The 13,701-nt window shown below is 37.9% G+C and overlaps 1 protein-coding gene across 1 annotated transcript in view; it reads left to right on the plus strand.

The window, feature by feature from the left end:
• The window catches only part of LOC130835002 (cGMP-specific 3',5'-cyclic phosphodiesterase-like), a 43,534-nt gene that overhangs the window by 16,004 nt on the left and 13,829 nt on the right, over positions 1 to 13,701 (plus strand). The window contains exon 2 of the mRNA XM_057706168.1: positions 5,849 to 6,437. Within this exon, the coding sequence (XP_057562151.1) occupies positions 5,849 to 6,437 (589 nt within the window). The remainder of the gene's footprint in view (positions 1 to 5,848; positions 6,438 to 13,701) is intronic.

Below are 13,701 nucleotides of genomic sequence, written 5' to 3' on the forward strand. Positions count from 1 at the left end.
TATCTTACATAAGAGTGTAAAATTTCAGTCTCCAGGTGATTTGTATTTGCAGAGATTAAAGTATTAAAAAACAATCAACAGGAGATGATAGATATTAGTCTTAGGAAGGAAGGCCCACTTCATACAGCCACGTAGGTCATGCACTGCAAAACCTCAAGGGATGCCTAAAGAGAGAGAGGTGTGAGAGAGGATTTAATTTCATTTATGCTTGGTTTATAAGTGATTGTTTTGATGTTATGATAACATATGTTTTCCTACGCAGGGACATATCTACAGGGACTCAGATAATCAATAATGTGGTCGTGAGAAAACCCTTCCCTCCATGACTGGTAGTTAATAAAAATTGTTGATTGACTCACTGAATATACCAGATCTATTTTTCCTGTGTCATTTAATACTGAGTTCATCTCTCCAAGAAAATATCTAGAGGTAAAACACTTGTGACACAATTAAATATAATACAAAACACCTAACAAAGAATTTTTGGACACTGGCTTAGTTTAAGACATATATTAGGCCCTATAGGATATCCTATAGGGTAAATTAGCCATGGTCAGTTATGAGACTCACATCCAAAGGAAGATGAACATTAATAGCTAAAACACAATGTTGATTTTCTGTAACAAATATACCAGCATTCACATTTTCAAAGGACTATTGTCCCTTTTAATGCAGTTAATTTAGGAGGCTTCATTTATTTATTCATTCACACAAATAGTTATCAAGGTCTTAGTATGTGCAAGGCATTTTCTAAGTACAGACATGCAGCCGTGAACAAGACAGACAAGTATGACATTTACATCTCCTCGGAGGAGGCAGACAATAAACCAACAGATTGGTAAACAAGAAAAATAGACGATAGTAAGAATTCAGATAGCGTGGGGGGAGAACATAGTGTGTCGAGGCCACTTGAGGTGGAGTGATCAGGGAAGACCTGTCTGCGCAGGGGATGAGGAGCTGCAGTCAGCCGGGTGCAGGTGAGTAGAGTGGTCCAGACTGGGGGCAGTTAGAGTTTGATGTGATGAGGAGTATCAAGGGGCCGGCATGGGCGAGAGGGGCTATGGTAGGGGATAGAAAGAGTTTGAGTTTGAGTCTCAATTCAGTGAGAAGCCAAGTAGGGTAGTTAAGATGTTAAGGTTTTCTTTGTTCAAAGATGACTCTGGCTGCTGTGTGGAGAATGGATTGAAGGGAGGCTAGTATAATATCAGAGAGACCAGTTAAGGGGCTGTGGCCACAGTCCCAGGTGAGAGGTGGTGGGCTTGGATCAGGGAGGTAGTACAGGAGATAGAAATGAACAGACTAGAATATAGGGTTTTGAAAGTCACGTAGACAAGACTTGGCTGCTGGATTGGACGTGTGAGTTGAAAGAAACAAATTCAGAGTAACTCCTAGATGTTTGAGTAGCTAGGGAGATCATGGTGCTACTTATTAATATGAAGAAAACTGTCAAGGAGTGAGGTTGAAGCAAGACGAAGGATGGGCCATTAGGAATTCTGATTTCACGATTTTAAGGTGTCTGTTTAGATGTTCACATGGAGTTGTCAAGTAGGTGGTTTGATTAAAAAATTTAAAAGTCGATCACCATTTTTCAATGAGAGGATAAGAAAAGTTGAGGCTGTGTTTCAGGTTTGTAGCTGAAATAGTTAAAATGCCTATTTTTTGTATACATTTGAGAATTTAAGTTACATGTACACACTTTTAAATCACAAGACGAGACGTTAAGTTAAATGTATTGCTTTTTTCTGTCTTACATTTTATGAAACAGCTTATTCAAATGCTTCCTGTGCATTTTTCACATACATGTCTGACATCAGTGTCTTTGGCACTGCTGCTGTGATTCTGGAGGTAATGCAAGCATTTCCCAAAGTATGTCCCCCTCATTTCTGTCGAAGTTTTTGAGATACAGCATTATTTTATTATCAGTGTATGTTCTCATCACTGGAAATTTTGTCCTAAGCCTTGTCATGAATTTATAAAACATTAGGCAATTATATTTTAAAAGATTCTGTGCTGTAGGTATACAACGGGGATCTGTACAGTATACTTACTACATTGCTTTTCTAAAAATAAATTTATTTATTTATTTATTTATTTATTTATTTATTTATTGGCTGCGTTAGGTCTTCATTGCTACGTGCGGGCTTTCTCTAGTTGCGGAAAGCAGAGGCTACTCTTCGTTGTGGTGCCATGGGCTTTTTAGTACAGTGGCTTCTCTTGTTGCAGAGCATGGGCTCTAGGTGCATGGGCTTCAGTAGTTGTGGTGCACGGGCTTAGTTGCTCCGTGGCATGTGGGATCTTCCCAGACCAGAAATTGAACCCGTCTGTGTTCCCTGCACTAGCATGCGGATTCTTTTTTTTTTTTTTTTAATTTTTTGGTTATCTTTGTGTCATTTTTTTAAATTTAAGCTCTTTTTTGGAATATAATTGCTTTACAGTGCTGTGCCAATTTTTAAGGTACACCAAAATGAATCAGCTGTATTTATACACATATCCCCAACCTCCCGTGACTCCCTCCAACCCTCCCTATCCCGGCCCTCTAAGTCATCACCCATCATCGAGTTTGTCTCCTTATGTTATGCAGGAACTTCTCATGAGCTATATATTTTACATTTGGTTGTGTATATATGTCAAAGCTACTCTCTCACTTCGTCCCAGCTTCCCCATTCCTTCCCCCTCCCCCAACCCTGTGTGCTCAAGTCCATACTCTACATCTGCATCTTTATTCTTGCCCTGTCACTGGGTTCATCAGTACCATTTTTTTTTTTTAGATTCCATATGTATGAGTTAGCATACAGTATTTGTTTTTCTCTTTCTGGCTTACTTTGCTCTGCATGACCGATTCTAGGTCTATCCACCTCATTACAAATAACTCAATTTCATTCTTTTCTATGGCTGAGTAATATTCCATTGTATATATGTGCCACAACTTCTTTATTCATCTGTTGATGGGCATTTAGGTTGCTTCCACGTCCTGGCTGTTGTAAGCAGTGCTGCAATGAACATTATGGTACATGTTTCTTTTGGGATTATGGTTTGCTTTGGGTATATGCCTAGTATTGGAATTGCTGGGTCATATGTTAGTTCCATTTTTAGTTTTTTAAGGAACCTCCAAACTGTTTTCCATCGTGGCTGTACCCCAACTTACATTCCCACCAGCAGTGCAGGAGAGTTCCCTTTTCTCCACACCCTCTCCAGCATTTATTGTTTTTAGTTGTTTTGATGATGGCCATTCTGATTGGTGTGAGGTGATACCTCATTGTGGCTTTGACTTGCATTTCTCTAATGAGTAGTGATGTTGAGCATCTTTTCATGTGTTTGTTGGCCATCTGCAGGTCTTCTTTGGAGAAATATCTATTTAGGTCTTCTGCCCATTTGTGGATTGGGTTATTTGCTTTTTTGGTATGAAGCTGCATGAGCTGCTTGTATATTTTGGAGATTAATCCTTTGTCCGTTGCTTCATTGGCAAATATTTTCTCCCATTCTGAGGGTTGTCTTCTAGTCCTGTTTATGGTTTCTTTCCCTGTGCAATGGCGGGCGGATTCTTAACCACTGCACCACCAGGAAGCCCTACATTGCTTTTTTAAAAACTAATTATTATTATTATTATTATTACTATTTTGGCCCATGCTGCGTCACATGCAGGATCTTAGTTCCCCAATCAGGGATCAAACCTGTGCCCCCTGCACTTGAGGGCATGCAGTCTTAACCGCTGGACCACGGGGGAAGTCCCTACATTGCTTTTTAAAGAGAACTTTAAAATTTATAACTGTATCTAACACTTGGAATTATGGGGTAATCCTGATCATATCTGTGTTATCTTTTTTTTGACCCATTTCATTCTAGACTGGTGTCATTTCAGGGTAGTACAGTATTTACCAAACAATAGTTGCTGTTCAAAATAAAATAATTAAGGGAACATTCTATAAGTGAAAGACTTAGTAGAGACTCAGAAAAAAGGCTAACTCTTCTTTCTCCCTTCTGGATCTTCTTTTTTCACTTAATAAATTGTGATAACTATTCACATCAGTACCTATGACCATTTTTAAATGTCTGCCTAGTGTTCCCTTTATAAATGTGCCATGATGTGTTTGTTTTTTTTTTTTGGCACACGGGCTTAGTTGCTCCGTGGCATGTGGGATCTTCCTGGAGCTGGGATCGAACCCGTGACCTCTGCATTGTCAGGCGGATTCTTAACCACTGCGCCACCTAGGAAGTCCGCCATGATGTGTTTTTGCCAGGCTTCTGTTTGTGGTATTAGGTTGCTTCTTATCTTTGCTATAACAAAAAGTACCACAGTAAATAAATACCCTGGTACTTCTTTTCCCACATGCGTAAAATCTGTGGAACAAAGGATAAATGCATTTTAAAACTTGTTAGCTATTGCCTACTTGCCCTCTGAAGAGGTGTTATCAATTTCTATTGCATCCAGAAGGATTAGAGAGTGCCTGTTTCCCTGCACTCTCCAAAATGATACACTGTCAAACTTTTTTATCCTGGCTCCTTGGTGAAGATAATCAGTAAGTCATTGTCAAGTGGAGATTGCATTGCTTTTATAGGCCAGTTCTTTTAAGTATCCTCAGTGGTAGCAAGTTTCTGTCTCTTGAAAGTGAATTTGAGTTTCAGAAAAAGTCAAGTCTAATGCATAAGATATACATTAAGTTAGCTTTTACTCTAGGTTTTTGTGGTTTTACTTGCTTGTTTTGAGAGGAAGGCTTAGTGAAAAACAAGATCTAACTTTAAGATAAAACAAATATTCTTTCTACTCAATACTCTGTAATGGCTTACATGGGAAAAGAATCAAAAAAAGAGTGGATATATGTATAACTGATTCACTTTGCTGTACAGCAGAAACTCACACAACATTGTAAATCAACTGTACTCCAAAAAAAATTAATTTAAAAAACTAATATTCTTATGTGGCTCTTGAAAATTTTTAGAAGTTAGTTTCAAAAGAAGAGTTCCAAAAATGTCTAAAGTAATGGCACCATCCGTTGGCATGAGAATGCAGCTTCCCAAGAGGAATTATTTGACCTGAACAACAATCATTTGGATGTGTATGATCTCTGGCATATTTGTTTTAAAAAATCACCCACTGTGAAGGCTTTAGCCCAAATGGGTTTTTTTCATGGGATGGCACATTAATAACATAAATAACTTAAGTTTTCTTGGACTGAATTTTCTATATTAGTTATTACCTACCTTTTTTGTTTTCTCCTTTATACAAGGAGTAGATACTCTAGAAGAAGAGATCATCTTTACCATTAATTGAACAAATCTTATTAGGATGATTTTAATGGAAATCTATAATCTTTCTACCACATACCAGATCAAATGGTTTATATTTTCCATTTCCCTTTCTAAATCTAATCTATATGTAGCGATATAGATTAAAACAACTATCTACAATTAAGCATATTAGCTAGCCAATTTTATATAAATTTTTAAAAATTTTTAAATATTTAACTTCAGAAAAAGTTGTATGTTTTAAATAGCAGATAAATTTCCATATTTATATTTTCCTAAGACTCTTGTCAAATTTAGTGTCTTTTACTTTAACACAAACTGATTTGAGAGGAGCAGACTTGACAATGTGTTACAAATCAGATATCTGAAAATACACGTTATAGGAGTTAGGCTTTATTAAAATGTTCACTGAAGCAATTGTCCTCTAGAGTTTTTCAAAATAAAACTGTCTTAAATAAACCATCTTGTTTTTATTTTCTATGACAAATCAATCATTACCACATCAGTTTACCATGAGCGGCTTTTTAGAAGCTTTCCGGGGTAGCAATATTTAAGAAGGGGTATTCCTCAAACATTTACTGTGTCTACATGTTCTTTTCTGCAGAGAAATGGTCAATGCATGGTTTGCTGAGAGAGTTCACACCATCCCTGTGTGCAAGGAAGGCGTCAGAGGCCACACGGAAGCTTGCTCTTGCCCCTCGCAGCAGAGTCCCCGTGCAGAGAGCAGCGTCCCTGGAACACCAACCAGGAAAATCTCCGCCTCCGAATTTGATCGGCCTCTTAGACCCATTGTCGTCAAGGATTCTGAGGGAACTGTGAGCTTCCTCTCTGACTCAGAAAAGAAGGAACAGATGCCTCTAACCCCCCCAAGGTTTGATAATGATGAAGGGGACCAGTGCTCAAGACTCTTGGAATTAGTGAAAGATATTTCTAGTCACTTGGATGTCACAGCCTTATGTCACAAAATTTTCTTGCACATCCATGGACTCATCTCCGCTGACCGCTATTCCCTGTTCCTTGTCTGTGAGGACAGCTCCAACGACAAGTTTCTTATCAGCCGCCTCTTTGATGTTGCAGAAGGTTCAACACTGGAAGAAGCTTCAAATAACTGTATCCGCTTAGAGTGGAACAAAGGCATCGTGGGACATGTGGCTGCTCTTGGTGAGCCCTTGAACATCAAAGATGCATATGAGGTAAATAAGAAACAGAGGCGGGGTGGGAGGTGGAGCGTGGGTGGGGCCTTGGACAACTGCTGTGAATTGTGGAGATATTTGAAACTGAGATGTAAAAATGTGCATACTTGTTAAAAATGGGACTGTCTGGTAAGGACCTCCCCATCTTTTAAATGCCAGAGTTTCTTCACTGGGGGCTGAATCAAGGATAGAGGCCTGAGGGAAATATTGTCTTGTTTTCCTGCTTAATGATAATTTAACATAGCTCATCTCACAGTTGTATTCTTTCATCTTTTTACCTCATCACTATACTTATCCCCTATCTATGTTATCTCCACATGAACCTCTGGGGACTTTACTAAGATTCTAAAATGATAGGTCCAAAAAGTGTCAGAAAGCCAAACCCATAGTCTTTTTAAATTCATTCACTCAATTCATCATATTCATTCATTTGAAGTCCCTTTGACACCAAAGTCTGAGTTTCTTTCTTTCCACTCTTTCGTTTCATTAAACAAATAAATGTGTGGATAGCTCTAGAAAATGGACATTTTTGCCCTACAATATTTCAATGGAAAGATTTGATATTTCTTCCACTTTTGCTTCCATTATGAACAGATCTTTATTATGGACTTAAAGTTTACACTGTATGATTTTTCAAATTTCCCATTTAAAATGATTCTTTTATTAATTGAATTAGAGGTTTTAAACAAATCATCTTAATTGAATGACACTTAGTATGTTTATGAATTATGTTCTGGCATCATGCTAGAACAATTATGCTAGTTACTTATCATGTGGTACACTTTGAAGATTCCATAATAATACCAGCTTGAGGCTCCTCTGTGTCATTTGAGGGGTCATAGATGTTTTATTCACTCCTGTACTCCTGATGCCTAATACAGTGCCTGGAACATAGATAAGTGTTAATAAATATTGATTGGGAGAAAATTATAGTAGATGAGATAAATAAGTAGACTAGATAGCAGGTCATAATTGATCCAGGGAAAATGTGTTAGGTTCAGGGAAGCAGGAGATCACATATAATTGGGGAGATGGAGAGAGGTTTCTTTGAGGAAGCAATGATTGATATGGACCCTGGAAGATGGATAAGATTTCAGTAGATTGAGTCGTGTGCATATTGAGATCCAGTTGCAAAAAGAAGTTTGAGGAAGAAACAGGAAGTTGGACCATGGGGTGCTTGTAAGGAAATGTGTGGGTGATAGTATAGACGTTGAGGAGCTACTGGAGATTACTGGGGTCTTAAATGCCAAGCTGAGGAGTATTTATTTGATTCAGAGCCATGAGGACTAATTAAAGATGGTTTGAAAGGGGGACTGGCATGATTCAGACTGTGCTTTAGAAAGATGAATATTATGGTGGCCATAAAATGAATTAGAGGGAAAAATACTGGAAACTGGGAGGACAGGTTAAATAGCCTGAGGGAGTAAGCACCTGAACCAGAGCACTGGCCTTTGAGACCAAAAGGAGGGAATGGATTAAAGATGAAGAAGCTGAATCTGCTAGTCTTGGCAGCTAACAGGAGGTGGAAGTGAGGAGAAAAGAGGAGTTGGAGAAGACTCAGGTTTTGAAGTTGGGTGAATAAGTAATAGTAACTGGTGAGAAATACTGAGGGCAGGTATCTGGGGAAAGATGTGATAGTTCAGATTGGCTAAATCCTGAGATAGCTTTCAGAATCCACTCTATACCAGCAGTCTTTTCAATTTTGATTCTTCACGGAGCTATCTCCATGACCTCTTTGAGCTCTGTAAGTAATGTCACAGCATAGCAGACTCCAAGAGGGGTATTAAGGACACAGCTGAAGGATGGCTGCCAAATTTGCAGAATTCCCTTCCTGTCTTAGGTGACAGCTGGGTTTCCGCTTTTCAATGGCACTATAGTCCCAAGTACAGTAGGACCATAAATATGCTACAGCTTTGCTGAGAAAGCCTTCATCTGTTTGCATGGTCCTAAATTTCTCCAGCCCTGAGAATTTCTTCACTTATATGCACGTTATTTAATCTGTTTACCATCTTTAGAGTTTTGATGGTGTAATCTTTGTTTTGCAGTTAGTAATGATTTAATTCTTGTACTGCCATCTAAAATAGGCTCAGTGTCCTTGATTTGCAGTGACCCCAGACTGAAGCCTCTTAGTCTGTGGATTTCTCATGTTGCTGCTTCACCCTTGACACCCTTGATCTGTGTTTATAGAGGCCTTGCAGAAGTTATTCCCATCCCAGGAATTTCATTAGAAGTTGTGGGATTGATCTGGGCCATAATTTACATTGGTATTAACAGTGGAAATCAGTTGGCTAGTGGGTAATTCATCACTTAGCCCACTCATAATTTGAATAGTCAAAATACTGTCTCATAGCCTTTTATGAAAATAGTCAGAATATGAAAGTACATTCTATGTTTTCTGAGTCCTACTGCTTTAAATACGTGTCTGTGAAAATGACACATTTCTTCAGCTTATGAGACCACAGAACACTTAAAAATTAATAATGTAGCAGTAGAAAACCAAGAAGTGGCCGTGAAACAAAGTAGTGCTCAGATTGAAGCTAAGAGTAAAAAAATAGTCTCCTAGATAGATTAATTGTAAGAAATGGTCAACTTTTGATTCACTTTTTAAAACTTTGTAACAGAATGATATAAATGTAGGGATTCAACTATTTTGTTATTAATAAAATAATACATTAATATGTTTAAAATAGAAGACAAGGTCCACAGTTTAGACCAGTGAGTTTCAATTAGACCACAAATACCAATGGTGTTCAGTCACACATCATCTCCTCCTTCATCAGCCCCATCATTTGTGCAAATTTCTTGAATGTGGCACAGTGTTTATTAATAATAAGATATTAACACATAATAATCAGAACAACTATATAAATGTGTTGGCATTATCCTCATATGTGAAAACTAGATATCATCCAATATCAAGATTGAATTGTGTATTAGTCAGTGTTCTTCAGAGAAACAGAACCAGTAGGATATCCAGAGATAAATAAGTGATTTATTGTAGGGATTAGCTCACTTGGATATGGAGGCCTAGAAGTTCCACAATCTGCCCACCATCTGCACAATCTGGAGAACCAGATAAATTGATGGTATAATCAACTGAAGGCCTAAGAATCAGGGAGGGGTCAATTGTGTAACTCTGGTTTGAGTCCAAAAGCTTTAGTTCCAAGAGCTCTGATGGACAGCAGGAGGGCAAGAGAAGATGGATGTCTTAGCTCCGAAAGCAAATTCGTCCTCCCTCTCCCTTTTTGTTCTGTTCAGGTACTCAAGGGATTGGGTGATGCCCACTGCGTTGATGAAGATCTTCTTTACTCATTCTCCTGATTCAAATGTTCATCTCTTCTGGAGACGTCCTCATAGACACACCTAGAAATTACATTTTATCAGCCACTTGGGTATCCCTTCGCCTAGTCAAGGTGACACAGAAAATTAACCATCACAAATTGCTTTGAACCCCTGGTTCCATGACCTGTGGAAGCCATAAGCCTCCCCAAGATTTCCTATGTCAAAGGATTTACATTGTGTAAACAACCCTTTTTCCTAAGTCAACTGGAATGCAAAACTTGTACTCTTCTCTTGTTTCCTGGAGACAGCCTCTCCATGGATACCATGATTTCTAGGGAGGAAACTTGGAAGGTCTTAGGGAAGGGTCACATTGCCACTCATGTGGCCTTCACCCACCCCTACTTTATTCCTCCCTTTTCAGTCCTTCTCCAGATAAACAAATCTTCACCAGCTTTCATCCTACAGGTCTCACTTGCTACTCAAGTGAATTTCTGATGAATGAAATTATTTCTAAAATGAATTTTCAGAGGAAAGAAAGAACAACAGCAACTGTTTTAATTTTGATAAGTCTTTAATTTATCAAAATTATTAATTTTGATAAATTTGTCATGGCATAATTGTACTCCAGGAAACACAGTTCGGGAACTGCTCTATCTTTGTTCAATGTTCTAATAATCTTTAGGTATTCCACTTTGTGGAAGAAAACCGACATATAATTTGGCAAGTCTACTGTGTTATTTCCATTTTCGTTTTCTTTTATCTTTTATTTTTATATTATTTCAAGCTTACAGAAAGGTTGCAAGACCAGCATCACAAACTTGTGTATACCCTTTACGCAGATTCTCCAATTGTTTATATTTTGTGCCATTTGCTTTATTATTTTCTTTTTCTATGTATAATGCATGTAAGTAATATATGCATATTATTTTTTTTCTGAGCCATTTGGAGACTTTTTTATGAGTATATATTTTCTAACAAGAATATTCTCTTACACAATTGTGATACATTAATCAAAATCTGGAAATTTTATGATACAGTACTCTTATCTGACATTCTATAGTCAAATTTGGTCAGTTGTTCCATGATGTCCTTTATAGTTGTTTTTTCCCTCTGATCAAGGCTCTAATTCAGGACTGCATATTGCATATACTTGTCCTATCTCTTTAGTCTCCATTAAATCTGGAATAGTTTCTCAGGGTTTATCTTTCTTAACATGTATTTTGGAAGAATACAGGGCAGTTATCTTGTAGAATGTTTTCCTTGAATAGATACAAGTTAGGCACTTTTGGCAGGAATACCACAGACGTTGACCTTGAGACCTTGTTTGGTTTTACAAACAACAGTCAGTTCTTCACTTCTCCTGCACCAGCTTTGAGCTACATTGCAGCTCAATTCAGACACTAGCTACGTGGAGTTAGTGCAGACCCCACAGGTTAAGGACTCAGTGCCACAGTATTGTCCCCGCTTCAGATGCCAGCCATACATAGGATCCCCACATCCATGTCTGGCTAGCTACAGATTCAGGAGTTCCCTGCTCAGATTTAATGATTTCTTAAAATGACTCAGAACTCAGAAAGCACTATAATTAACACTACAGTTTTATTATAAAGGATACAATTCAGAAATAGCCAAACAGAAGAGATGCATAGGGCAAGGAACGAGGTGGGGGACACAAAACTTCCATGCCCTCTCGAGTGGGAGGAGGGGCAGTGCATCACCATCCCAGCACACAGATGCCATCATAACCCAAATCTCTGACAAACGGGGCAAGAATATACAATGGATAAAAGACAGTCTCTTCAGTAAATGGCGCTGGGAAAACTGAACAGCCACATGTAAAAGAATGAAATTAGAACATTCTCTAACACCATACACAAAAATAAACTCAAAATGGATTAAAGACCTAAATGTAAGACCAGACACTATAAAACTCCTAGAGGAAAACAGAAAACACTATAAAACTCCTTAACATAAATCATAGCAATATCTTTCTGGATTCATTTCCTTATTCTTTATATATGTGTGCATGGGCTCAAGCCATGTTCCAAGCTCTTTACTCCTCTCTGTAGAATCTCTTATCTTTCTCTTCAAGCTGAAGAGCTTTCATTAACTCTTCTTTAGTACCCGTGTGGTGGTGACAAATTCTCTGATTTCATTTATCTGAAAATGCCTTTATTTTGACTGTAATCCTAAAAGATATTTTCACTGCCTGGACAATTCTTAGTTAATAGTAGTTTCCTTTCAACACTTAAAATGTTCTGCCACTTTTTTCTGGTTTTAATTTTTCTTATGAGAAGTCAGCCAGCCTTCATTTTTCACCTTATGAGTTTCACAATATATGTCATTTTCACACTATGTGTGTATGTTTAAGGTTTTCACTAATGTTGGGAAATTTTTGGTCATGTGTTCAAATATTTTTTCTGCTCCATTCACTTCTCTTTGAACTCCAATTGTATATATGTTAGACCATTTGATGTTGGACTCAGAGAACACTGAGGCTCTGTTAACTTTTTTATAGATTTTTTTTTTGTCCTCTCAGTCCTTTTGACTAGATATTTTCTGTTGATCTGTCTTCAGGTTCACTGACCCTTCTGTTGTTTCCAGTCTGTTGTTAAATCCATCAATGAACTTTTGTATTTTTCAGTTCTAGAATTTCCATTTGGCTTTTTTAAAATACTTCTTTCTTTCTACAGAGATGTCCATCTGTTCATTATTACCATATTTTCTATTCAGTGCTTAAACACACTTATAATAGCTGCTTTAAAGTCCCTGTTTGTTAATTCCAACCTCTGAATCATCTTGAGGTCATTTTCTATTGACTGCTTTTTTTCTTTACTGTGGGTTTCAATTTCCTATTTCTTCACACATGTTGTGATTTTTTTAAATTTTTTTTATTGTAGGTTGGATATTGTGAATGTTTTGTTGTGGGGCATTTGGATTATATCAACTTCCTTTAAAACAGGACTGACCTTTGTTCTTGTAGGCAGTGGAGTTACTGGAAGAGGCTTTCCGTCTTGTCAGGTTTGGTATTATTATTTGTTAGGATGGATCTACTTTAGTTTTAAATTTAGTCTTAGGAAATGTTGTCTGAATCTAGGGTATGGTCCTTACTTCCAAGGAGTGGCCCTTCTGTGTCTCAACTGAATGCCTGAGGTGCCTAGTAAGGTATCTCCTCTGGTGGGTGGGACCCCAGTGTCTTCAAACATTGTTATAATTGGTATCACCACTTGCTTCCAGGCTTCAACAGGTAATTTTTGCTGCTTCTCTTAGAGTCTTGCCAAATACATGTCTGAAGTGACTAGCCACTCAGTCTTCTGCCACTCCTTTACACTCCCTACCCCCACCCACAACACTGCCTCTCTTATCAGGTACTTTGCCTTGCACATTCCAGCCACTTTAGAAGCCCTGAATTCAGTTCCATTTGGAACTATTACTCTGGATACCAATTGTCTTCTCCTCCTGGGGGAAAAGTGCCCCCAGGAAGAACCAGATTAATGCAAGTCAGTCGTGTGTATTCCCCTCTTCACTGTGTGTGTTTTAGTTATTGCATGTATGTGGTCTAATCTTATATTTTTCAGCTGGAGGGCAAGTCTGGTACTAGTTATTTTATTATGAGAGATGCATATCTAAGCTTTGTGTTTTTTTTACACTGTCATGTTCTCATAAACAGTGAAATAAATAATCACAATAATAGTTGTGCTCTATTTTTCTTTCGATGGGGCTTAGAAGTTCTCTATGTGTTTACAACCCCTGCAGTGGGTGCATTGTTAAAGGAGAATTCTTTGAGATGCTAAAATTCGCTTAAAGTGATTTTGAAGCATACATTCCTCCTACCTCCTTCAATAAAGAGTGAAATCCAGGGCTGCTGTTTATTTTAAACTTCCAGTATGCACAAAAAAATTCTGTGAAAGTCCTTCTAATTTCAGACTCTTGCTTTGCTTAGATAGTTGGGTTGAATCCTCTTTTCTATAAATTGGTCTTG

This window comes from Hippopotamus amphibius, chromosome 13, assembly GCF_030028045.1.
Source record: "Hippopotamus amphibius kiboko isolate mHipAmp2 chromosome 13, mHipAmp2.hap2, whole genome shotgun sequence".
NCBI lineage: Eukaryota > Metazoa > Chordata > Mammalia > Artiodactyla > Hippopotamidae > Hippopotamus > Hippopotamus amphibius.